General features: G+C 42.7%; 1 protein-coding gene across 1 annotated transcript in view; it reads right to left on the bottom strand.

The window, feature by feature from the left end:
- Nucleotides 1–1,928: 1,928 nt before the first annotated feature.
- LOC306932855 (fibulin-2-like) overlaps nucleotides 1,929–25,494 on the bottom strand; it is a 55,447-nt gene continuing 31,881 nt past the window's right edge. The window contains exons 7-17 of the mRNA XM_079514813.1: nucleotides 21,993–22,106; nucleotides 19,272–19,373; nucleotides 15,210–15,341; nucleotides 11,175–11,312; nucleotides 10,025–10,168; nucleotides 9,549–9,677; nucleotides 7,490–7,615; nucleotides 6,276–6,392; nucleotides 4,829–4,957; nucleotides 4,177–4,300; nucleotides 1,929–2,749 (exon numbers count right to left, since the gene is read on the bottom strand). Of these exons, the coding sequence (XP_079370939.1) occupies nucleotides 2,389–2,749; nucleotides 4,177–4,300; nucleotides 4,829–4,957; nucleotides 6,276–6,392; nucleotides 7,490–7,615; nucleotides 9,549–9,677; nucleotides 10,025–10,168; nucleotides 11,175–11,312; nucleotides 15,210–15,341; nucleotides 19,272–19,373; nucleotides 21,993–22,106 (1,616 nt within the window). The 3' untranslated portion in view covers nucleotides 1,929–2,388. The remainder of the gene's footprint in view (nucleotides 2,750–4,176; nucleotides 4,301–4,828; nucleotides 4,958–6,275; nucleotides 6,393–7,489; nucleotides 7,616–9,548; nucleotides 9,678–10,024; nucleotides 10,169–11,174; nucleotides 11,313–15,209; nucleotides 15,342–19,271; nucleotides 19,374–21,992; nucleotides 22,107–25,494) is intronic.

The following is a 25,494-nucleotide window of genomic DNA, read 5'->3' as shown; positions in this document are numbered from 1 at the left end:
ACATTATGATGAACCATTCATTTGTTCAATCAATGATATCAATTAAATCATGAATACATAAAATCAAAGAAATGCCATGAATTAGAAAACAAAACATTTAAGAAGTAGTGAAAATAGCCGATGGACCTGCTATTTTCACTATAGCTTGGGTCCTGGCCTGGGGAGAAATCAACTTTAAAACTTCAAACGTTTGGGAACCAGTGAAGACCCCCCACTATTGATTGTGTCCTGTAGGTGGTGCCGTAACTCTTTCATAATGACACAAAAAAATCTAAACTTTATAGCCTATATCATATATTAGAGCTATAGAGAGACATGAGCAGCCCTGTAACCTTTTATTACAGATATCAAGAGATTACACGATCATTGCTCTCATTATGGTATCATAAAAATGTGATACGTTTATCAAATTGGGAGCGCGTGTGGATAGATGGAGCTCATTGTCACAGTGATCTCACTGACTCACTCCAGTGAGGTGTGAACAAGTATGTAAATAGGCATGGATATATAGCGTGTGACATGTCCTGACATGAAGGTTCTATATACTGTAACCACTACAGAACAGCTTGACTGTACAGTACAGTACAGTACAGTACAGTACGCTGTTTCTCAACCAGTGGTCTACTACCGTACGGCACTGGTTCCCAAACAGTGGGTCGGGACCCAATTGTGGGTCGTGGACAGATTTGTGTGGGTCGCGAGTGAATACCCCTCTCCTTTTTCATACGTCAAAGAGAAATTCATTTTTTTCCCCAAAGAATGTCATGAATACAATTTAAAACAGTCTAAAGAATTTCCATAAATTCCACAAATGTAGCTTGCTGATCTACAAGCTCAAAACGCTGCCTACCTACAGCATTGGTATGTACCACTGCTGTAACAGTGTTTGTATTGGAAAAATATATTTATTGAGTTATAAAATAAGGTTTTAAAGATTACAATTATCATTGACTTTCCTCTCCTCAATATTAGCCTACCATAATATCTCATTCGTATTCAAAGTTATACCTGATATTTCCCATTAGACACAGAAAAAGACACTGGTGTGGCTTTTACATTTTACTAAAAATATTTTTGCAACATAAAAAAAGAATCCATAATAGAAAATATAATACATCCTTTCATAATGTGTCTGGATACAGAGATACACATATATGTCATATACTGCGGTATTAAATTAATGGCAAAAAAATAAAAATACTTCCAAGACAAAGGAAGAACAGCAGCTCAATGTAATTGGAAAATAATAATTGTGGATATCAGGGAACTCTTTTATAGACAGACAGCATGACTTCTGTTATCACCTGTGTGGTATCAAACCACACCTCAGAAATCTAATATCACCAGATTTGAACAAATACTTTGTGTTTTTTTCCCGTAAATTAACGCCCTACTTGATCACACTATAACAAAAAACTAGAAAAGGACAACAGTTATGCCATATCACAATAACACGGTATGCAAGATCCCAGATGATATCTAGTAGTCACATATCATGATATTGATCTAGTAACATGTGTAACAGGTTGATGTGATCTAATATTGATATAGCCCTAGTAACATGTGTAACAGGTTGATGTGATCTAATATTGATATAGCCCTAGTAACATGTATAACAGCTTGATGTGAAGAGAAGGCCAGAGTGTGAGAGTAGAATACTGCAGTTGAAATGTAAATGGAAAGAGCGTGTGCAGCCTGTGATATCTGATAAACTTTAGTCACATAAATGATTCTGTTAGAATAATCTATATATTAGAAATATATATTTTCATTGTGGTGGTTTGACAAACTTGTATAACATGATCGGCGATTGCCATAAATGGGTCGTGGATACTCTCCCCTGATTGGGTGAAATTGGTGACCCAGCTGAAAAAGTATTCTGTGTTTACTAAAGAGCCGGAGACAAGGGGAGACCCTGGTCAAACTTTTTAACAATAAACTTTTTGTTTTAACAAAAAATATCACTTACACCACCTCTAAAGGACGACTTCAGATCAATTGCTCAAGTCACTGAGGAGAACCGTGCGGAATAGACAGGTTTTGATGAGTTTTCCTTATTAGGATAAAAATAAAAAATAAAACCCTGCCTAATAACAATGTCACTGGTACAGCTGTATGCAGGTTTTTGAACTGTCCACCGACCTCCTATGAGACACAGACCGCGTAGAAATAAATGCTACCATTTCATCACGAGTGAGCATCAGTGAGGACCAATTATATGAAGACAGGTTGAAAATGGGTGAAGCCGTCCTTTAAGTGATGTTGGACCATGTGATGAAACCGAGTGGGTTAGAGTGGGCGACAGTGATATTAGCAGGTGGTCTCACTGGTTCCACAGTGTCCAGGCCTGGGGGGGGGGGGGTCTCTCTCTCTCTCCTCTGGGGTGTGTTAGAGCGAGTTGGCCGTGATGAACACATAGATCTTGGCCTGGAACGTGGTGAAGGCGCCCTGCCGCCACAGCTTCATCTCCACGTCGATGAGGAAGTCCCGGGGCGGCGCGTGCACCTGCCGGTTCAGGTACACGGCGCCCTGGTACGCCGTGAGCTTGCGCGTGCCAAAGTACTTGTCCTCGTTGCCGCCGGTGATGCTGAGGATGACGTTGTCCCCGGAGTAGGCGGGCGACGGCCCGATGCGGAAGATCTGCGCGGGGATGAGGATGTTGGACTGGAAGCTGAGGTAGTAGTAGGTGATCCTCAGAGCGGAGTTCTGGCACTCCATGTAGTTGGGACAGCTGATCCGCTCACAGCGTCTGCAAGGGTGGATGGAGGAGGGTGGGGGGGGGGGGGGGGTGGAATGGAACCAGCGGTGGAAAAAGTACTCACATGTTTTAATAAAGTGAAAGTATGAATACTGCAATAAAAGTCAGAAATTCAACATTTAATTGAGCAAAAGTACAAATGTATTGGGATCAAAATATACTTAAAGTACAAAAGTAAAAGTACTCATTATGCAGAATGTCCCATTTCAAGTTTTCAAATCTTTTGAAAATAGACAATCTACAAGCTCACAATGCGTCGCATGGCGACACATTGTGAGCTTGTAGATCGGCTATATTCAAATGGCCGACTATTATAATGTATGTTTTGTAAAAATAATCAAATCAGATCTGAGATGTAGTGGAGTAGAAGTAAAAGTATTGAAAATTGTAAATACTGTAACTAAGTACATATGTTGTTGCTGTCGGGCAAGAAACCTCTCCATCTCCATCCTCTATTTTAACTTTTTATGTTTTTTTCCCCCTGGAACACTATAAGCTATAGGTCTAATTTAACCTTTTAACACAACTTTTTGTTTTAACCAAGATATATCACTTGACTTACCCTACCTTTAAGCCCTATTTTATACACTGGCTATTCAAAAATAGCTGATCTACAAGCAAATCTTTGAAATATTTTGGAGAAATCTTAGTACTTAATACTTTTGGAGTTTTAATACAGCCCTTTTACTTGTAACATAGTATTGTATATTGTGGTGTTGCTACTTTATGTGTACTCCCTCCACTGAACCTCGTGTCTCGTGGTAATCTTTATTTTGTAGTGGTATTTTCCCTGGTTGAATTTCTAAGTTATTTTGAAGTATTGTTCTAGTGTTTCCTGTTTTACTTTGTATTTGCTAGTCCTGAGCTAATTGTGAATTATGTTGTGCTGTATCCTGTTAATTTCAGCCAATCATGTGATAATTGTCCATTATGTTCACCTGTGTCATGTTAATTATTGCATGTATTTATACCCTGTGTTCCCTTGTGGTTGTTTTGTTGACCATAAATCATTGGTGTGACAGTCTGATGTACTAATAGTACGAAACAAACACCGAAATGGCATGGGATGGGACCCTTATGTTCCAAGTCTGTTTGTTAGTTGCTTATTTTGTAAAACAAAGCTCTTGAAGTACCCTGCATATCGTCCTGTATATTAGGTCCTATTTCTCTCATGCACTTTGAGAAGGGTTTAAGACAATTCAAGATTTCAAAATTGAGTGAGAAACAAATTCAGGGAAGGGATTTGGTGTAGACTGGGAAAGAAAAAGATAGACCCCGTGGAGGACCCCTGTCAACTTGTACAGTTTTGAGTGATTCAAGTCATCATTCATAGTTGGATGGATAATTTATGTCAGTTTAATTAAAACTTAAAGAATCATATTTTCACCAAGGTGATATGATTAAACAATGTAACTTACGTGTCTGAAACTTTGCGATAGTTTTGTGGACAGTTGAATGCCAGGCAGCGGTAGTCTCCATGGATGTTGTAGCAGGTCTCGGCTAGGGAGCAGTTGTGGCCCCCGCTGGTGCACTCATCAATATCTGAAAATACAAGCGGAACATTGACTCATTGACTCGGAGACATGTGAAAGGAGTGGAGCTTAATTTATATTCCATGGCACGACACGGCTGCTCTACAGAGCATGAATTATAGGTCTCAGTCTCAACAAGACAGTTGAACTGTGAGTAACAGCTCCATTATCCCCAAACGCATAAAATCTTGTGAAGCCAAAATTGGCGTCTGGAGGGAAAGATATCATTCAAACAAAGAGCTTTCAAATTAGTCCAATTAGGACTTTGAGGCAAATAAAGTGTAATCACTGAACCGCCGGAAAAACGGCCAATTATAATTATCCTTGTACAGCCAATAAAATGCTGAGTTCAGTGGAATAGATTCAAAGTTATACGCTGAAGAGCGTAGATGCTTCAAAATAAAATAGAAAATAAATGGTGTGTGTAGGCCGATTTATAATTATCGGTGCCGGTGTCCAGTGAGGGACACTATCCTGGAAGTAAGTATAAATTCGGTGCGTGTGTGTGTGTGTGTGTGTGTGTGTGTGTGTGTGTCACCTCTGCAGGAGCGTCCGTTGGGGGACATGGTGTAGCCGTATTCAGGACAGGTGCACTGGTAACTGCCTGGAACGTTGATGCACTTATAGGAGCACAGGTTACCGATGCTCTGGGAACATTCGTCAATGTCTGTAGTTAGGGGGGGGGGGGGGGGGGGGTAGATCACATGAAACTGGGTCATGAACGCATAATGAATGTATAAAAACATTCAAGAAACCACTTCCCCATTTTCAACCTATCTTCATATACTGTAATGCGGTGGTTCCCAAACCCAAAAGAGAAATTAGACATTTCCCAGGGACCCAAACTAGTGAAAATAGAAGATCTACAATTAAGCTCACAATGCGTCACTTCTTAAACATTTGTTTTCTAATTTATGTAATTCATTCGATTTTTCTGTGATTTCTCCATGAAATGAATGGACAACTCCCCCCCAAAAAAATCTTTCTTTTTAATTCATTAAAAAGGGAATTGGGAATGTTTCTTGAAAATGTTTTGAAACAATAATAATTAAAAACAAAATGTAGGAAACAAAAAATAAAGGAATAAATCAATGTGCCCGTCAGACCCACAACTGGTGCTGTAATGTGTCCTCACAAATGTTCATTAAAAGATGGCACACATGTCTTCTTGCTGTATCACAGAGGAGGGCAAGAGGACAAGTTCAGAAATCTGCTTACCAGTTCCATCATCGCTAGGCAGGTTTGGCAATTTTCTTTTTTTGTTTTTATTAATGCAAGAACAATGGCTTCTATTTCAGCATGCCAACTTTCCAGGAAAAGAATGGCTGTAGTTTCCGTTAGCTTTTGATTTGATTTATAGCAAAAATTGAAAACCAATACAAAAACAGTACACAAAATATAGGAGGGCAAAGTGCCAGGAGGAGGCAAGAAGGCCTTTGGGCTCATACGAGGCCTGTACCGATGTATAACACACAATAATAAACATTACTAGGACATGATTGTAGCTCGGATTCCCCGTCGATGATGTCATTGGTAGTCAGCTTTCTGAACTATCCACCGCCAGGCGCCCACCAACGAGATGCAAAGTGAGCAGACGGAAATGGTGCCATCCTATAATGAGCATTAGAGAACCAATTATAAATGATCGTCTCTGTTGGGTGGAAACCTCATATGTCCAAAACTGTTACTTTTCAGGATTCAAAGTCAAAAATAGCGAAAGTAGCAGATCTCCAAACTCAAAACGCGCAACTCTGTGCCGACTTTTGACCTTGTGGATCTGCAACTTTTGATACTTTTGTGCGACACTGTAGTGTGATCAAGTATGGCGTTAATTTACGAAGAAACACAAATGGGAAAAAAGGGACATAGGAGGTTTCTGCCCGACAGCAACGATATGAAGGTAATTAAGGTTGAAAATGGAAAGAAAAGTGCTCCATTATTCAATCTGACTCTGAACACGTTGATTGTTATTGACGATGTCAGACCTTCACAGCTGTGCCCGTCCTCCCCCAGGTAGTAGCCTGCTCTGCAGTAGCACTGGTAGGAGCCGTAGACGTTGGCACACTCCTGACCGCACGGGCTGGACAAACACTCGTTCACATCTGGAGGTCAGAGCAGAGGGAAGGATTTAAAAACCCTCTAGACCAGTGGTTCCCCAACCTTTTAGTCCGTGACCCAAAAGAGAAATTCGATGTCTCCCCAGGACCCCAACTAGTGACAAATAGCTGATCTACAAGCTCACAACAATGCACCGCTTCACGCACAATTGGATCCCGACCCACTGTTTGGGAACCGGTGCTCTGGACCTCCAACCACAGACTGCTGATGTACTATGTACTGTAGTTGTATTGAATTTGTATAAACATACTCTGTACAGATTGGTTAAAATTATGTTTTATTCATTCATTCAAATTCCGGATTGCATCTTTAAGTGATTTTCATCCCGACAGCAAAACATTAAAAAACATAAATAATTAATAATCGTTGGTGGCCAAAATTATGCTTTTTCTCTTTTGTGTCACTGAAGGCATGAGTTAGTTACATAATATACACACATTCTGTATCCCCCTCTCTCTGTATCCTGTCCAAATCTTGTGTTCATTATGTAAGTTCATGAGGAGATATTGTTGTGATATTTATTGCTCGTCAGTTCTGTGCCAGCGCACGCTGCCACACTGTTCATCACAAACACTGTGCCAGGCTCGGACAGCTTCTCAAACCTTTTAGCTCCAGACCTAAAAGAGAAGTTTGATGTCTCTCAAACTAGTGAAAATAGTAAAAAAAAAATATATATATATATATATATATATATACTTTAATATACTTTAAATCCCTGCACTCTTTTCAACAAAATGTATTTGTCATTTATTTATCTTTGCTTGAATTCCAAGGACACACGTGACTAGTGAATCAACACACAATGAAAGCAAAAGAGAGAGAGAGAGGGGGGGGGGGCAGGTTGAACTGATCTGTATTAGTTTCAAACGACTTTGTTACACATTTTGAACACTTGCATAATGATGACTTTAATCAAAAACGTTTTGATGCCAATACTTTTGTACTTTTACTCAAGTGAATTTTTAATACTGGACTTTTACTCAGTAGTAACAGAGTATTCCTGCATTCCTGCACTTTTACTCAAGTAACAAAATGTGAGTACTTCTTCCACCACTGACACACAGAGCAGCCAGACACCGACCTTCGCAGTTCTTGCCGTCTGCAGCTAGGCGGAAGCCGGCGGTGCAGGAGCAGTGGTAGGAGCCTGGGGTGTTCTCACAGGTCTGGGCACACAGGCGGCCTGGATACCGCCAGCACTCGTTAGCATCTGGAGGGGAGGAGGAGGAGGAGGAGGATGGAGTTGTACTCACTGTCAATGTTTTTTTGTTTTTTTAGTTTAGTTTGATTTAAAAACTGAAATGGCAGAAAAAGAGATGACAAAACATTTGTTCTTTGTTCAAAGGCCTTACATTATGCCGTCTTCGCCGACTATCAGTTTATGAGATGATTATGTAATGTGATTTTGAATTCACCTGACTGGAGAGATTTACGCTTAGTCTACAGCTGGTTCCCAAAACACTAGGTCACTCGAGACCCATTTTATTTGGGGGTCATTGTTATGGGTCCATTTATTATTTGTTTCCTACATTTTGTTTTTCATTATTATTCCAAAACATTCACAAAAAAGCTAGAAGACAAAAAAACTAAATTCAATGATTATATTTTCCAGCAATTTCATGAAGAAATCAATGAAAATTTTAAAAAATTCCATAAATTAGAAAACCAATGTTTAAGAAGTAGTGAAAATAGCCGATCTAAAAGCTCACAATGCGAACAAGAAGCGACAAGGTTTAAAGTTGGGAAAAGGTTCCAGTTTATGGTTAGGCATGTACGTTTGTGTGCACGTGAATGAGGGTGTGACATGAGGGGACCAACTGCCTGTAGATATTCTCTCCTCCAGTCAGTGCTCATTACTACAAGTAAGACAGTAATATAGTTATTAATATTACTATTATCATTATTAGAGCCACAGCAGACTTGAATGAGAGACAGCAGGCTTGCATGTAATGCGTGCATGCAGCCTGATGCAACAGTAGCAACATGCGCTCTGCAGCCCTGCAAGGGCTGCAGAGCAGGAAAGCTGCAGGAAAGCTGCAACACAACAGCAGAGCCTGAGAAACAGCAGCGACTCCCACACTGAACAACACTAAACATTACACAATAATACTACACCCTACAGGATACTAAACACAAACAGAATGATAAACAGGAGGACACAGAGGCATATTATTATTATTATTGTGGTGGTAGAGTCAGAGGATATGAGAGAGAGAGAGAGAGCTAGAGAGAGAGAATAACAGAATAGCTCGGAAGCTTTGAAAACATAAATGAAAGTCAGAGAGTGTACAAATGGAACCTTTGCTACAAATTTGTACACTCTCACAGCTAAAGACACAATCCGTATAGCTTCGGTAGCTATAATATCGCCTCTGTCGGGCGGAAACCTCATATGTCAAAAACTGCTACTTTTCAGGATTCAAATTCAAAAATAGCAAACATACTGCACTTTGCGCCGTGCGTCGAGCTTGTAGATCTGTTACATTTGATGCTTTTCTGTGACACTGTAGTATATGATTAAGTACGGCATTAATAAAAAAGACAAAAAAAAAACCACAAAACGTTAAAATAGTCTCTGCGGGATATTGCACTTATGACCTTCAGGCAGTACTACTGTACCTACAAGTAGATGTCCTACCCGAACACCTGGTCTCTAGGAGAGACGTATACCTTCAATCGCAGCACATGTGCTAGATATATTGCATTAGTGTGAGATGGGGAACATACCCACACACTGTTGTACAGACTGTAGGTTGTATCAGTGTTTGTGTGTGATGGGGAACATACCCACAGTTGTACAGACTGTAGGTTGTATCAGTGTTTGTGTGTGATGGGGAACATACCCACACACTGTTGTACAGAATGCAGGTTGTATCAGTGTTTGTGTGTGATGGGGAACATACCCACACACTGTTGTACAGACTGTAGGTTGTATCAGTGTTTGTGTGTGATGGGGAACATACCCACACACTGTTGTACAGAATGCAGGTTGTATCAGTGTTTGTGTGTGATGGGGAACATACCCACACACTGTTGTACAGACTGTAGGTTGTATCAGTGTTTGTGTGTGATGGGGAACATACCCACACACTGTTGTACAGAATGCAGGTTGTATCAGTGTTTGTGTGTGATGGGGAACATACCCACACACGTCCTCCTGATGGAGTCGTACTGGTAGCCCGTCTCGCAGTCACAGCGGTACGAGCCGGGCAGATTGTGACACAGCTGGCCGTCGCCACAGCGATGCAGGCCGCCCTGACACTCATCCACATCTGCAGACACGCAGGCGCACATGCACACGCACGCACGCACGCAGGCAGGTAGGCACGTAACCATGCGCGCACACACACACACACACACACACACACACACACACACACACACACACACACACACACACACACACACAGAGCGAGAGAGACAGAAATAAGGTTTAATATTTATTCTTGCATTTATTTATCTGTGTTGAATTCCAAGGACAACATCAACACACAATGAGCACCGGTCATCGTGTTTGTCTACACGATGACTGGATAGTCTTTCTCAGATTGGGTATTGTTTGCTATTTCATAACTTTTTTTTTAACAGTTCCAGTGGTCGGAGCGGTTAAAAAGCTCACCAATGCATCTGGACGCGTCTGGACTGGCGTGGTAGCCGCGGCTGCACATGAGCACCCTCCTCTGGCACCTGTAGGAGCCCGCCGTGTTGACGCAGGTGAAGCCTGGACTGCATGGCTGGGCCACGCTGGCACACTCATCCACGTCTGACCCCAGGGGCCACCCCAATAATGACACAGAGAGAGAGAGAGGAGAGAGAAGATGAGATGGAAGGAAAGATTCCTGCTTCACTCTGCAGCCACAGACATCAAAGCAAGCCGCTCATCAGCACACACTTGCATTCCCAAAAGATTATTTTCGTGTGATGTGTGCGCCGTGCGCATGTGCTCGTGTGTGTGTGCAATGGTGGAAGAAGCAGTCAATTTCTTTAGTTAAAGAAAAGTATCTGTACCCTATTGTGGAAATAGTCAAGTACAAGTACAAGTTCGGTATTCAAAATCTACTTGAGTAAAAGAACAAAGGTATTGGCATAAAAATGTACTTAAAGTACCAAAAGTAAAAGTACTTTATTTTCACAAGTTTTCAAATGTATAAAATGTAAAAAGGTCCTTTGAAAATAGCAGAGCTTTGTGACGTGTTGTGAGCTTGTAGATCGTCTATTTTCAAATTGCCATAATAATAATTATTATAGTGGAGTAAAAGTACAATATTTACCTTGGAGTAGAAGTAAAACTAAAAGTAAAAAAAAATCCAAATTGTACTTCCACCACTGTGCGTAGTGCGTGCGTGCATGCATGTGTTTGTGTCTGAGAGAGATTTTCTCCCATTTTCTCTCATTTCTCAGAGCTTCTATTTTTTATATCCATCTAGGTCCTCTTCCCAGTGGCGGCGGGGCGGCTAGCTGCCTCAACACGCCTCAGTTCCTGCCCCTGGGGGCTAATTCCACAGCACTGGCTTTGCACTGCAGGAGGACACAGGATTGACTTTCATCCGCCCCACTGTAGACCTTCTCTGATCTGCTCACCTGTGTGGCATTTAACCCCTCAGTGGCTGACTGGAGCCCTGTCTCCATACATGGCCTAGGAATCAGCTTAAATAAATAAAAACTATTTGCACAGGTTGAGGACCACTGTGCTAGTTCACACTGCCAATGTTCTTCTGACCTGTAAAGCAGTGACCCAGCCTGGATGTCCTGGGTGAAGTTCTTCCTACCTGTACAGTGACTCTGGATGTCCAGGGTGAAGCCTGCGGGGCAGCGTGGTTTGGGATCGCACCGGAACGAACCCGCCATGTTCACACACTCAAAGCCAAGACCACAGCTGTCGGTCCTCTGCACACACTCATCCACATCTGTAGAGAGGGACGGATAATGAGCCATAAACCCATGCACCGTCACAGGAGCTTCAGTTTAATTTCCTTGACATTTGCATGTCAGGGACCCCCAAATGGAGACGTATTTGCCCACGGGATGCCCACCTGAAAATATTGTTGTGCCTCACGGAAGATTTGTGTTAATAATTAAGATTTTAAGACATTTCAAAATGTTTCGAAACTAGCAGATTCGCAAGTTCACAAGCTCATCATTTTAAGATTATTTCGATTTTTCAAAATGTTTGGAAAATAGCTGAAGTAATAGGGTTAAGGTGGTTAAATGGTTCCTCGTTTTTTCTGGGGACCCCCTAGAACCCCATCAAGGGCCCCTGGTCACCAGACCCAAGTTTGAGAACCACTGGTCTACAACAGTAGTACAGAACATTTGTAATGTTGACCGCACTTAACCACAATACATGTGGTTCCACACCTAGCCACTGGATGGCACTGTGGATAAGTGTCAGAGTTCTACCTGAAGCACAGAGACAGAAATCCCTTCTCCAGCGAAACCAGCTTTACAAAACTGTGAAGCATTCAGGGGCCGTTCTTTGGAATGTTTCCTGTAGCAGTCAGTCACATTACAACACAGCACAACATGACAACACAATGTCCCACAGCGCTTTCGTTTACCGGCATGCATATTATCTCCATATCTCCAGAGACAAGCTGTCAGATATTATTTATTAGCCCCGTGCTCACTGTATGTGTGTTGGATATGTGCTTATGTCTAAGTGTGTGTGCGCACGTGTGTGTGTGTGTGTGTGTGTGTGTGTGTGTGTGTGTGGATGCGTGTGGCACAATGAAATATGCCCCTTTACCTGCCACTCGTCTATAGGAGACGAGCAGACAGCAGTCTCAATCACTGTCGCACACCTGTGAAGGAAGTACAATCATGTACAGTCCAATTTCCTGCCGTGCATTAGGGACTATCCAGAACAACACGACAGGGAATTGTCGTGATTTCTGATGAAAACAACAATTATTTTTGGCATGTTTTGAAGCGAGTGTTTTCATGTGAGTGTGCATCTTCTGCATTGTTTATGTCTTACGGTGCAGCTTCTTCACCCTAAAGCAGTGGTTCTCAAAGGGCGGTTTGAGGAGCCGCAGGGGTCCTTGGAGGTTCCATGGGGTCCTCAGCAAAATGTATTAATATAGCATCGAAAATCACATAACCACTATAACTATTTACATCAGATATAGCAGATATACAAGCTCACAATGCGTCCCGATGTGACGTGTTGTGAGCTTGTAGATCTGCTATTTTCTGATTATTTTTTTTTAGTGGTGCAACCACTCCCTTACGGAGCTATGTGTGTGGCTGGCTGGATGGGTGCCTGGCTGGGTGCCTGGGTGGGTCTGAGCACGAAAATAGCATGGTTGTTTTTCACCACCTGTGCGCAACCTAACACACACACAAACACACACACGCACATATTAACTGTATATATGATGATTTCGGGTGTGCCAGTACAGTACAGTACAGTACAGTACAGTACAGTACAGTACAGTACAGTACAGTACAGTACAGTACAGTACAGTACAGTAGAGGGACCCCCACACAGTAACTCTGTAATTTCTCAACCGTTTCGGACGTGGGACGGCTCACCGGAATCGGCCTGGCCCCCTGGGCGCGTTCCTGGGGGTCTGGATGTTCACGGGACCCCCCCAGGGACTCCCCGGGAACCCCTGGAGACCCCCACATGGTAACTCTCTCATTTCTCTACCGTTTCGGACGTGGGGCGGCTCGCCGGAACCCTGCCTGTGGTCCTGTGGGTCTGGAACTTCTGGGGACCCCCCGGGGACCCCCACACGGAGTTGCACCACTCACATCACACGGGTGTGATTTTTTTTTCTTTTTTTAAGTTTTCAGATGGGTGTTATTTATACATAATATTCATTTGGGGGTCCTTGACATGAAAAAGTTTGAGGACCACTGGTTTAACCCATTTAGCGCTATTTTATACAAAACAAATCAATAGCCGATCTAAAATATGGTATATCAGCTATTTTTGAAACATATTGAAGAATATAAGAAACATTTTTTTGAATCATTTCAAAAACATTCTAACACAAAACGTATGACTGTCGATGGCACAGAATCTTTTCAGACAGGGCGGGGTTCGTACAGTAAGTCCTCGACATGAAAACGTCAGGAGAATCACTGCCCCTTAACGCGGCCGGCTCTCTGACGTGACGTGACGTTCCCCCCCTGGGCTCCAAACAGAAGGACTGCAGACATGACAGAAGGATAGTGATTGAGCGTCTCTGGCAAGCGGCGACGAGGGGCTGAGCGAAGGGCCTGACAGCTCCAGACAGATGGAGACAGAGGGCCGAGCCAGACAGAGGGATAAATGTGGCAGAGATTGGCAGTGACCTCACTCACGACCAAAGCAATGGGAAGGTAATTGGCTCCTGGCGAAGCACAGAACTGGCGGGCTAACAGAGAGAGGTCAGAGGGTTCGCGCGCGCTCTGCGGTGGCGAGATTCGATGATTGTCCGAGACGCCGAGGTGAAGAACCCCACCGACGACTGCAAAAACGCGAGTTGACAAGAAAAGCTATTCCTTTTTGCTCCTTAGAAAATCACCCTGTGTTTATGCTAAGGGAAGGGGAATTCACTCGCTCTGAGCACAGGGAGGGGACTTGCTTTGTTCCGTGAGACGCTGCAGCGTTTGAGCAGGTGATACGGTACGTAGGGAGTAGGTGGCACAGGAAACAAAGTTGGTGTATTATCTCCAGCCTTTTATCGTGATTGCCCAAAGCTGAAGCAGCTGTTACAAAACCTTTCTCTAAGTGTTTGGTTTCATCGTTTAATGCTGCCTTTTTGTCCGTGCGAGTATGGTTTTGAGTTCACAGGCACCTTGCAGCGATGCTGAACTGCCCACCGACTGCCGTGGTAAACAGCACTTTAACAACATCTCGTCGTATTAGATGTCTCTCTTCCCTGCCAAAGAACCTCTACCCAGGGCCACAATCTACAGCTTAGGGAAATAATGACTCACACTATAAGGTTTGTTACCGCTGTCCATCTCCACAAAGACAAGCCAGAGTGGTGATTTTCATACTGAGCGCTGCTACGGCCATGTCTCCCAGTGATAATACATGTCATTTTCTTGTCTGTGTGCTCAATAAAGAAATTATATACATATCATTGGCAACAGTGAACCTCCAGGGGGTGCTCATGTGGTACGTTCATGTGAATGATGTGCTTTCCTCTGACTTGTGGCCGCTGTGTGTGTGTTTGCGGCGAATGCACTGTTGATGGGATTTACAACCTAGTTATTGTCACTGGGTGTGAGTGTTTTGGTGCGAATGTTTTGATATGGAGTTATGGCAGGACAAGGCAAGGCAAGTTTGTTTGTATAGCAACAACAAGACAATTGAAATAGCTTTACACAAAACATAAGAGAGCATTAAGACAAAGTGCAAAGGAAACACACGTTATGCAAAATAGTTATTAAAGAGTTGGCAGAATAGAAAATCTGAATACGCTCAAATTAACCCATTAACACCTGATGCCGATTCTACAAATGTCTTCTAAATCAGTAGTTCTCAAACATTTTTGTTCTCAGAACCCCCAAAATGATTATGTATTTGGCCGTGGACCCTCACCGGAAAATGTTTTGTGCCAGGGACACTCAGAAGAGAAGATGTTTCGAGATTTTTCAAAAATGTAGAACAAAATAAATGCTGTACATATGCAATTTCGAGCTTGTAGGCTACAGCACATGCTTGACGTGCGGCATGAAGTGACACGCTGTCTTCTTCTATTTTTGAGAACCACTGTTCTAAACCACTGTTCTACATCCTGAGTTTTCTGAAAAAACGTTTGTTTGGGTTTGTTTGGGTTAAAACAGGATGAAATTGCCTACAGTACCTTGACAGTTGTCGATGTACAGCTGGTACCCAGAGGGACAGGTGATCTGTCTCTGACACACGTAGCTTCCTTCTGTGTTCACACAGCGTTCGTTCGGCTGGCACGTATGGTTGGACAAACACTCATTGATGTCTGCAGTGTTGTAAAACAGGCCCATGGAAGGAGAGAAAGAGGAAATATATACATTACAAGTACTGTACTTACTGTACTTATTTGTACCGGCGGTCATTGTCAGTAATTTCTCTCGGGTAGAAACCTCTTATCTCCATATTTGAACATGTTTTTTCGCAAATTAATGCCCTACTTGATCATACTACAGCGTCACGCAAAAGCATCAAAATATAGCAGACAAATCATGAATCGCAAATTATTTGTACTAGACCTGTGCCCATCGGCCACCGGCCTACTTGGGAACAATGGAAGTTGAGAACCTAGTCTGCACTACCCGTCATAGCACCCGTTTTAACCGCCTGTCGGTTCCCGTTTAGTGCCCTTATACTGGCTGTCTGTTTGAAATGGAGTTGGAACAACTGAGGTTTGGGAGGTTTGACCAAGCAGAAGACAACCAAGCACAACCCACCTGCCACTGTCAACTCCACCCTTTGCCACCCATGCCAACCACTCACCCACCTCCAACCAGGCCGACCACTCCTACCTCATCTATTTAAACGCAAGTTTAAAAAATGGCAGCGTGCTAGTTTGCAGTAACCCTCCCTCCCTCCCTTTTCTCTTCTACTCCTATCTTCTCTGCAGGTTCCAGAGGGGGTTTCTACACCATCGCACAGGCTCACGACTCGACCCCTAAGCCAAAGTATCTGTCCATCGGTCCACACCCCCTTGAACCCCCTAATCCCACTGCCGCCCACGTCCCGTGCTCTTGACCATCTAAGCCGCACACCGCACGCTTGCGTGTGGTGATGACCTTAGATGACCAAGCCCGCACCTCCGGTGTCATTCGTGCCCCTGACCATCTAAGCCGCACGCTACACGCTTGCGTGTAGTGATGACCTTAGATGTTCATGCTGGCACCTCTAATGGCATCCTCCCCCCCCCCGACCATCTAAGCTGCATGGTACACGTTCGGGTGTAGTGATGCCCCTGGATGATCACACCGGCGCCCCACACGTCATTCGTGCCCCGACCACCTAAGCCGCACACTTCACGCTAGCGTGAGGTGATGACCTTAGATGATCATACCGGCACCGTTAATGGCATCCCCCGCCCCTGGCCGTCTAAGCCGCAGGCCGCACGCTTACGTGTGGCGATGACCTTAGACGACCATGCTGGCTTCCCCATGTCTTTCTATGCCGTGGCCGTTTACGCCGCATGTCCCATGCTTCGCATGCAACGTGCCCATAAACGACCATACTCCACGTATATTCAATAAACCATCTAAAAGGTTGGTCCTTTCCTAGTGAACAGAAGGGGGCGCTGTTTCGCAGTTGAGAGAGAGATTCCGAGACAGAATGGATTAAAACACTTATTTTATTTAAAACTACGGACCTACGGGTTTCAAACGCATTCAGCGCATAAATTGAACAGTTGGGGCAGCAGGGTAAGCACCTTATATTATTACACATGTGCAGAGCTCTGCGGAGGCACCGGGTGCCGTTCTCCCCACCATGGGGCGAGAGACCTAGACTCTCGTCGATTGAACATGTCAGAATCGATAAAATAAATCTACGAGAGTCTAAATCTTAGGCTAGTAGGCCTACGTACACACATACAGAGACGTGGTGCATTTATTGTAAGATAACAATTAATCATCCATTCATCCGCTAAAATGTAGTGATGGTGACAACCACAAAGAAAGGCTCGAAAGTAAGTAAAGTAAGTACTGCACTTGAAGTGGCACTATATGTAACTTTTCAATAAATAAAATGTACTTTTGTCCAATCTGCATGGTAGAGTATGTTATTACAATATAACTTATACATTTGGGGTGGTTGTATTTTGTCTCCCTGCTCTAGCTTCTAAATGAGACATTTCGATTGTGTCAAAGCCTAAGGTCATGTCTCACCTAGTCACAGGATCTGACACAGATTTTGTGTCATTTTTGTTTCAAGATTAAATGTATTCCCTGAGCAAGCAGGCAGTTTCTATTAGCTCAATGGTAAAAATATCAGCACTTGCACAGGAAACCTGGTTCAAATGAGGTAAAAGAGGAAAGTTACATAGTGCAAGTGGGTCAGTTTTGAGTTATATTTAACTTCATACGAAAAGCACAGTTATTCTCTTCCCATTCTTCTCGGGCTTTACATCTCTCTCTAAAGATATACCAGCCATGCTCTTTGTGTCTGTCACTCAAAGAATGGGATTTTTCCACGGCTCACGCATTGAGTTGGGAGCTTGTAGATCTGCAATTTTCAAATACGTTTTAACAATGCAAGTACTTTTCCTTTAGTAATTGAATATTGCTACTTTTTAGTTCCGTAAGACATGGCAGTAAATGTTTCCACCAGTGCTCAGTACCGGTAGCAAACAGCTTTGAGGAGGCAGGCCGTACTGTTGGCAGCAGGGAGAAGGATTGGGGTTAAGACCCATGGGCATTAAACACCCACACAATGAGAAACCTGTCAGTATGCTTTGCACCACACTCTCTCACTCTCACTCTCTCTCTCTCTCTCTCTCTCTCTCTCTCTCTCTCTCTAGCACCATGCTGGAAAACACAGAACCGGAGGAGAAGAATTAAATCAAACTCATGCCTCAGTCAGACAACTCACGCAAGAGGAGAGGAGGCCAATAGGCTCTATGCACATACACCATTTTGGAAAGAACTTGGACCCTTCTCTACTTCCTTCACAGGTGTTAACGTTGATACTAATTAAGCCTTAATTAGTATCATCGGTACATCAGCCTTAATTATTAAAGGGATAGTTCCGATTTTTTTTAACTTAAGCTGTATGAAATACTTGCCATTAATATAGTGGTTGCAACTGTATTAATTGATTGCCTGAGTCCCGTGGTGGGAGTTCTGCTCTGGTTTTGGTGAAATGTAAAGTAGTTCCAGTCATTTTGTGGGGGGCACAGGGGGCCACGGCTGTGGCTCAGGCGGCTGTGGGGGGCGGCTGTGGCTCAGGAGGTAGAGCAGGTCGTCCAATGATCCATGGGTCAGCGGTGCAACTTTCGTTAATTTTTTACCCCTCTATCACACGGAACTATGTTTTTTGTGTACATATCACTACGCCCCAAAAAAATTAAGAAAAATCCCATTCATTAAGTGATGGACACAAAGAGCACACGCCTGGTATGCCGTTGTAAATCTAGTTGTAAGCCCGTAATGAGAAGAAGAATGAGAGGAGAAGAACTCTGCTTTCCATCTCCCTCGGGGTGGGTTACAGCGTAAAGGTCATCATGACAGTATCTCCACTAGAGATCTAGGGGCTACTGAAGAGAGCGAGCAGGAAAGAGAGAGAGAGTGATGGAGCGAGACAGAGAAAGGAATCACAGACATTTTTTAGGAGCAGACTGGTGTTCTCTAATCTTTTATCTCTGTAACCCCCAAACTACATTGTGAAAATCCTCAGTATTTTAATTCCGACAGTGTAGAAATGGAACCAAATGGCACGTAACAGACCCATAAGGGTTCATTTGGTTCCTATAACTATCAATGATTTAGCTGGGTGGTCCCTGGGACGTCGCTGACCATTTGGTTGCCCTACTCCTAGGATATTTGTGCTGCCCCCCTCCCGACGAGAGCGCATGTGTTTCCTCATGCAGATCGGCTACTTTTGCCGTTTACGAGGACGCACACACGGACGCTCGTTATTATGCGGCTCTGCCGCAGAGAAAATTGTTATTATGAGGGTCAGTTTGGCACTTTTTGGCACATTTTGTTGCCCCCCTCGGCGTGTTGCCCTACGCGCATGCAGTGCGTATTGCGCGTATAGGTAGCAACGGCACTGCCTGGAACCTACTTTGAGAACCAGTGCATTGAGTCTACAGGAATCTCTCCTAGATTAAACTAGTAATCTGTTTCGCACTCTGGTGTTTCATTCAATGTGTAAGCAATACAATTACAAACTGTGTTATTATTGTGCTTGTGGGTTAAGGGTATCTCACCTGCACAGGTCTGTCCCTTGGCCACCTGCGAGAATCCTGGGTAACAGGAGCAATGTGGCCTTCCGTCCACAGGGATGCACTGTTGCTCACAGGGGCCATTTTCTAAAAAACAAAAGCGGAGGTGGTAGTCAAGTGGAGTCACCAACACAATGTAGCACACAACTCAGAACAACAAGGCCCAGGGTGACATGTGACAACGTGGACAGATCTATGGCCCTGCGCATGCCAGATAAACACTATTTATTATATCCCCCCTTTACCTCATTTCCTGTTTCCAGGTTGACCCCCTGACCTTGGTTGTATTGAATTTCCTAATTGTGGCGCACAGTGACGGCACCCCACCCTGGAGCTATGGAAACCAAACAGAACGTGACCAGTCATGGTCATGGAAAGTAACCGGGTGCATTTAATCACATACCCTACTTAAGCACAATTTTGAGGTAGTTTTACTTTACTTGAGTATCTCCATTTATACTTCTGCTACTCCACTACATCTCAGAGGCAAAGTGATGTACTTTCTACTCCACTACAATCAGGCTATTTGAAACTTTAGATTACAAATTACTTTGCAGATTGAGATTATTAATACAAAACATGCATTCATCATTTAAGCCATGTTTTATACTTTGGCTATTAAAAAATAGCAGATCTACAAGCACACAATGCCTTGAGATGTGACAAATTTTGAAAGATTTATGCACTTTTTGTACTTTTACTCAACACAAAATTGGAATACATGCCTTTTACGTGTATTATATTGTGATATCGTGGAGTACTTTTTTCACCAGTGAACGTGACCCTGCACAATATGATATGAACCTCATGTGAGCAACTGGTTATCCCTGGAACCGAGATCGTTGATAAGATCTCCAGGCCTGTACAGTACAGTACAGTACAGTACAGTACAGTACAGTACAGTACAGTACAGTACAGTACAGTACAGTACAGTACAGTACAGTACAGTACAGTACAGTACAGTACAGTACATGACATTTGCAACACAATTACCGTCCAGGAAAATGGCACAGTTTGACGTAATCATGTTTTGAGAGTGGATCATGTGGATGTTAATGTTAATAAGCTTCTATTCCAAACAAAAAAATGATGCTCGGCCCAGTCTCTGATTAAAGGTAGGGTAAGTGATATTTCTTTGTTAAAATAAATGTTGAATAGCTCTATATTCTGATGGTATTGTTCAGTAACAGGAGTCTGACTGTCTCTCTCTCCAGCTGTTTAGTAAACAGAACATTTCAGGTCAGGAGGACACCAATTTGATCCAATCAGGAGAGAGAACTCATACAGGATACAGGGCCAACAAGAGAGATTGGAAGTGATGACACAAAGAAATGAGCACATTTGGAACTGGAACACTATAGATTTTCAGCTGATAAATGGGTACACTCTCCTGGTCTCCTGATTGGCAGAAATTGGTTGAAATGTTAGATGTTTACTAAAGAGCCTGGGACTGGGAGACCAAACGCTCCATAAATGATTACTATCAGAATATCGAACAAAACACTTTTTGTTTGTTTGTTTGTGTGTGTGTGTGTGTGTGTGTGTGTGTGTGTGTGTGTGTGTGTGTGTGTGTGTGTGTGTGTGTGTGTGTGTGTGTGTGTGTGTGTGTGTGTGTGTGTGTGTGTGTGTGTGTGTGTGTGTGTGTGTGTGTGACTGTCTCGTGCATAACCCAAGCATCATATGACCTGATCAGCTTCAAACTTGCCGTGACTATCAGTTTATCTTACAGTTTACTAGGCATCTACGTAGCAGACGTAGCAGGCATCAGTCTCAAGTTTAACATTATAATAAATCACCCTTGGTTCGCAGAGGAACTAAGGGTATGCTGTGCCAAGTGGGAATTCATTCAGACTAGCAGTTGTCCCGAATTGAAAATCCAATCATCTCTGTATCGTTTGTCTGTCTGTCTGTCTGTCTGTCATGGGTTCCATTAAATGTCCATAATCTCTGCGTCTCTGCGTCTGTCTGTCTGTCTGTCCGTCCGTCCGTCCGTCCGTCCGTCCGTCCGTCTGTCTGTTTTGTCCATGTATGGAGATCCTTGATGTCACCAATACGATGCCATAGGGGGTGTCAGGGCGGTCATAGCTGAAAGATTAGTGAGCCCGCCTCGAACTCTAGAGGTCCCGGGAACGATTCCAGCTCTCAGCAATGTGTCGAAGTGTGCCTGAGCAACCCAAACCCTAACTGCCCTCCCCCTCCACTCCGCTGAAAGCTGAAAACTGAAGTTCCCCGTGGGATGTCTGTGATAGGTATCCAAAAAATAGGATTTCCAAAATAAATAATAATAATAACAATAATGGACCCATGATCATGAGCACACAAGTAAGTGCAGTACTGACAATGGGTACAACAAGTGTCGCACTCGTGGACATCTTCCCAATGTGCATAATTCCATGTGGGTATCTGAGATACTATTGAGGAGGAATTCTGAAGTGTTCTAATTAATTGTCTGCCATGAGGGAATGACATTTCAGCATTTTCTAATTTGATGCAAATTCATCACAACTACATTTTTGTTCATTTGAAGACTTTCATGTTTAAGACGGGAACTATGCTTACCGGTATATACTGTCATTTCATAAGTATACAGGAAATATGAGATATTTTACGTTTTACTAAAGTGGTATTCTGATGGTTGACTTTCCCTTTTTGCCGGTGTAATTTCTTTGTGAGATATTTCTACATTCGAAGGTACTTTTTTCTCACCTTCACAGGGGTCTGGAGAGACAGCAGGCGTGGTGGTCGTTGGGGCAGGAAGTGCGGCGGGTTCGACTGTAACCCTGTCATCCTCTCTCAGTCTGTTCTCCTCATCCGCCGACTCTACAGGGAAGAAAGCACACACACACACACACACACACACACACACACACACACACACACACACACACACACACACACACACACACACACACACACACACACACACACACACACATACATACATACAAATAAACTCATCACGAAACTAATTGCACTGTAATTAAGAACATTCACTTCCCCCCCTCCCCCCCTCTTCTTTAGTCTGCTTTCTGCTTTCAAACCTTGGGCAATCCCTTGTGCTTTTTAATCTGCAGGTATGAGGCCAAAGCAGCCACAGATTGAAAGTTGCGATACGGAGTTAAGGTGGAACAGGAAAACACATGGCCCGCAGACAAACATTTTGCTTTTATTAGTGACTCTCATCCGTCACTGTAATTTGCTGGAGAACTCTCTGACATTACAATCCTGTCGAGACTTGAGGCGAGTCGTGTTTGGAGAAAGCTACCGTGGATTAGGTCTGATTTATATTTAGTTGCGTCGGTGTTGTGAGCCGGTAATAGACAATCTACAAGTTCACACGTTCACACGTCGCACCGTGATGCATTGTGAGCTTGCCTGCAGGAAAGGCAGGTGGTGCTCTGTGAAAATTAATCTTAACGGTTAATTTAAAGTTTTAAACAATTTTGGCATTTAGCAGACTTATCCAGAGCAACTTATCCAGTGTGAGATCGGAGTATGCAGAGTAAGCATGAACTTTAGTCAATAAACGAGGTAAATGGTCACATAAACAAAGAATAGAGAGAGAACAGCGTAGTGCCTCAACAAAACTAAGTTAAGATACCATTTAAACATGTTAAAGTTTTATCAGAAGCACTTTGAATTCCCTTGTTGTTGAAATTTGCCACCCAAACAGCAAACTTTCATGGCGTTGCCTTGCCTTCTTCATCTGAGCAGATGGCCAATCATAAAGTCTTCGGCACGTCCAAAACTTTTAGTTTGAAATTGTGCCAAAAAAATAAATGGTTTCTTCAATTGCTTATTGACTCCAGCAGATTGGCTGAATGCATGTACGCAGCATCTCTCTGTGTCAGTCCAGGAAATGAATGCTTGTGCGTGATTACGAGAACTATTATTAGCCAGTTGGAGGGCTTGGCAGACAGGAAGGAACTGTCATAACGCACAACCCAGGAAAATAATATAGTGTGAATATGTGGACAAATAAAGACAAATGGGGCCTTCCTGTCAGGACGCTGATGATTTGGAATGCCGCCGAGGATTGAATAAAAAAAGTGGAAAGTACAAAATGGCCAAGAGGAAAGCTTTAAATCAAACGTGTATTACAAACTGTCTGCATCTATGTAGCGATGCTGCTGAAAGTGCAGACACTGACAGGCTGGCAACACAAAAAGACAGGCTGTACACTGAATAAAGTCCGTTAATTTATCCATTTGTAACTCAGAGGCTGTGCACAATGGTGCCAAATGGTGCTGTAAATGATGTTTTGGTTGAAACGAAAATAAATGGAAAAATCTCTATAATGTTTGTTCAGTAACACATTTTTCAAGTGGGTCACAAATGTCATCCAACCAGGAGAGAGAACCCCCAGCTCCAGTTCTAATTTTGTGTGCTCATTTATTTGTTTCATCAATTCCAATTTTAGTTTTTGTATGAGTTCTATCTCCTGCATGAAATCGTTATTCCTTATACCTAAAACAATATTTTATGTTTACTAAATAGCTGGAGAGATGGGGAATTTGGGGATACCCGTTATAACATAAAATATATATATATATATTTTAAAGCGATGGATATGTAGAGCCATTTAAACTGATGTTTGTGGTACTTGGAAATTCAATAATGGGCTAAAACTGCATGAGTGAAAAAAGTTCAGAGAATTAAAGGCTCACAGAACCAACTATTGCCAAGACTTTAGGACCATACTTCACACTGGGACAGCTCAGGATTGGTTTTAAAAGCAGTGGGTGTGGGTTTGTTTTTCTCTGCTATCCAAAACCCATTCATTGGATCTGCTTACTGTGCCGATATCTTGGTCACTTGTTCTTGTTTTTGTTACTTACGATATGTTTGCTGAGGACAATACACACATCCTTCAGACCCGGCAAACTAGAAACTAATGCCCTCTGGCCGTCGATACAGAGCCTCGACATTCACCAAAAGGGGATCAGCTATCCCCCCCCCCCCTATTTAACTATTGTTAAACCCCCTTCACCTTCACCTGATTGATGATAGTAAACACATACTTTGCTCCATTAATATTTAATACAATATACTTTTAAGTACTAGTTTTTTGTAATAGTTTTATCATCTATGTATCTATGTATCTATGTATTTTGTCTTTTGTCTTTTTAAACACTGCACAAAAGAAGTTCAGAAAGGAAAATAAAGTTCTTTGAAGTTGAAGTTGTTTTTGTCTTGCCCACGAATGTTAAGAATGTTATTTAGATAGTATGTTGTTTTCACAAATGCTAGGTTACTGTTTAGTTTAACTTGTATGCTAGTTTCTTTGAGGCACTACATTTTTCTCTCTGCACTCTACTCTATGATTTACCGTTCTGTTTGTTGACTAGGGTTCAGGCTTAGGCTACTCTGCTATTCCGATCTCACATTTGTTAAGTCGCTCTGGATAAGAACTAAATGCCTGAATTATAAATTGTAATTGTAATTTGAGTTTAGATTTCCCCAGACGTATCCGTTGGCAGAGATCTCTGATTATCTGGCTGTGTGAGACTATACACAGCTAGTATTCATTCTCAAACCTTTTCAAGTCAAGGACACCCAAATTGATTTGTATTTGGCTGCAGACCTAGACACGTATTCTAGCTTGCCAAAATAAATTACGCCCCACTGTTTTTCTGTAAATATAATTTAAGTGCTCCTAGTGTGATGATTTCTTGTATAGAACTGTATGTCTTTATATGTCTTGATGCATTTAATACATAGGACCACAATGCAAACAAGGCCTCAGTGCTTTTTTGTATTATCCTTTTGTACCTCATCTGTACTTTTAGCAAACTGTTAATACAGTATTCAATCAATCAAAACTCCCATCTGAAAGTATTTTGGGGTGCATACGTATACTAGTCATTGGTTAGACATGGGTTAAGGTTAGGTTTAGGTGTGCTGCCCCGTGGGAGGTTAGGGTTAGGGTGAGGGTTTGAGATAGATTGTAGTTGTAGGACTAATGACTGGTCTAACCAATGACTAGTCTAAACAAAATACTGTCTAAACTAAGTACATTTGTGTTAATAGGATAATATCTGCTATTTTCAGGAAAGTTACACCACTGTAATCTGAAGACTCACCTCTTCAGACTCCACCAGGCCGTAGCACTTGCCCTAGCCTTGACGACAATGCAGTCTTTTGCAAAGGTTAAAATGTAATTTAGATAGCATGTTACTTTTAGACAGATGCCAGGTTAATTTCTCAT

Source organism: Electrona antarctica (assembly GCF_951216825.1).
Source record: "Electrona antarctica genome assembly, chromosome: 2".
In the NCBI taxonomy this organism is placed as follows: domain Eukaryota; kingdom Metazoa; phylum Chordata; class Actinopteri; order Myctophiformes; family Myctophidae; genus Electrona; species Electrona antarctica.
Note: the sequence above shows the minus strand (reverse complement) of the source record. Positions and strands in the feature narration are given on the sequence as shown.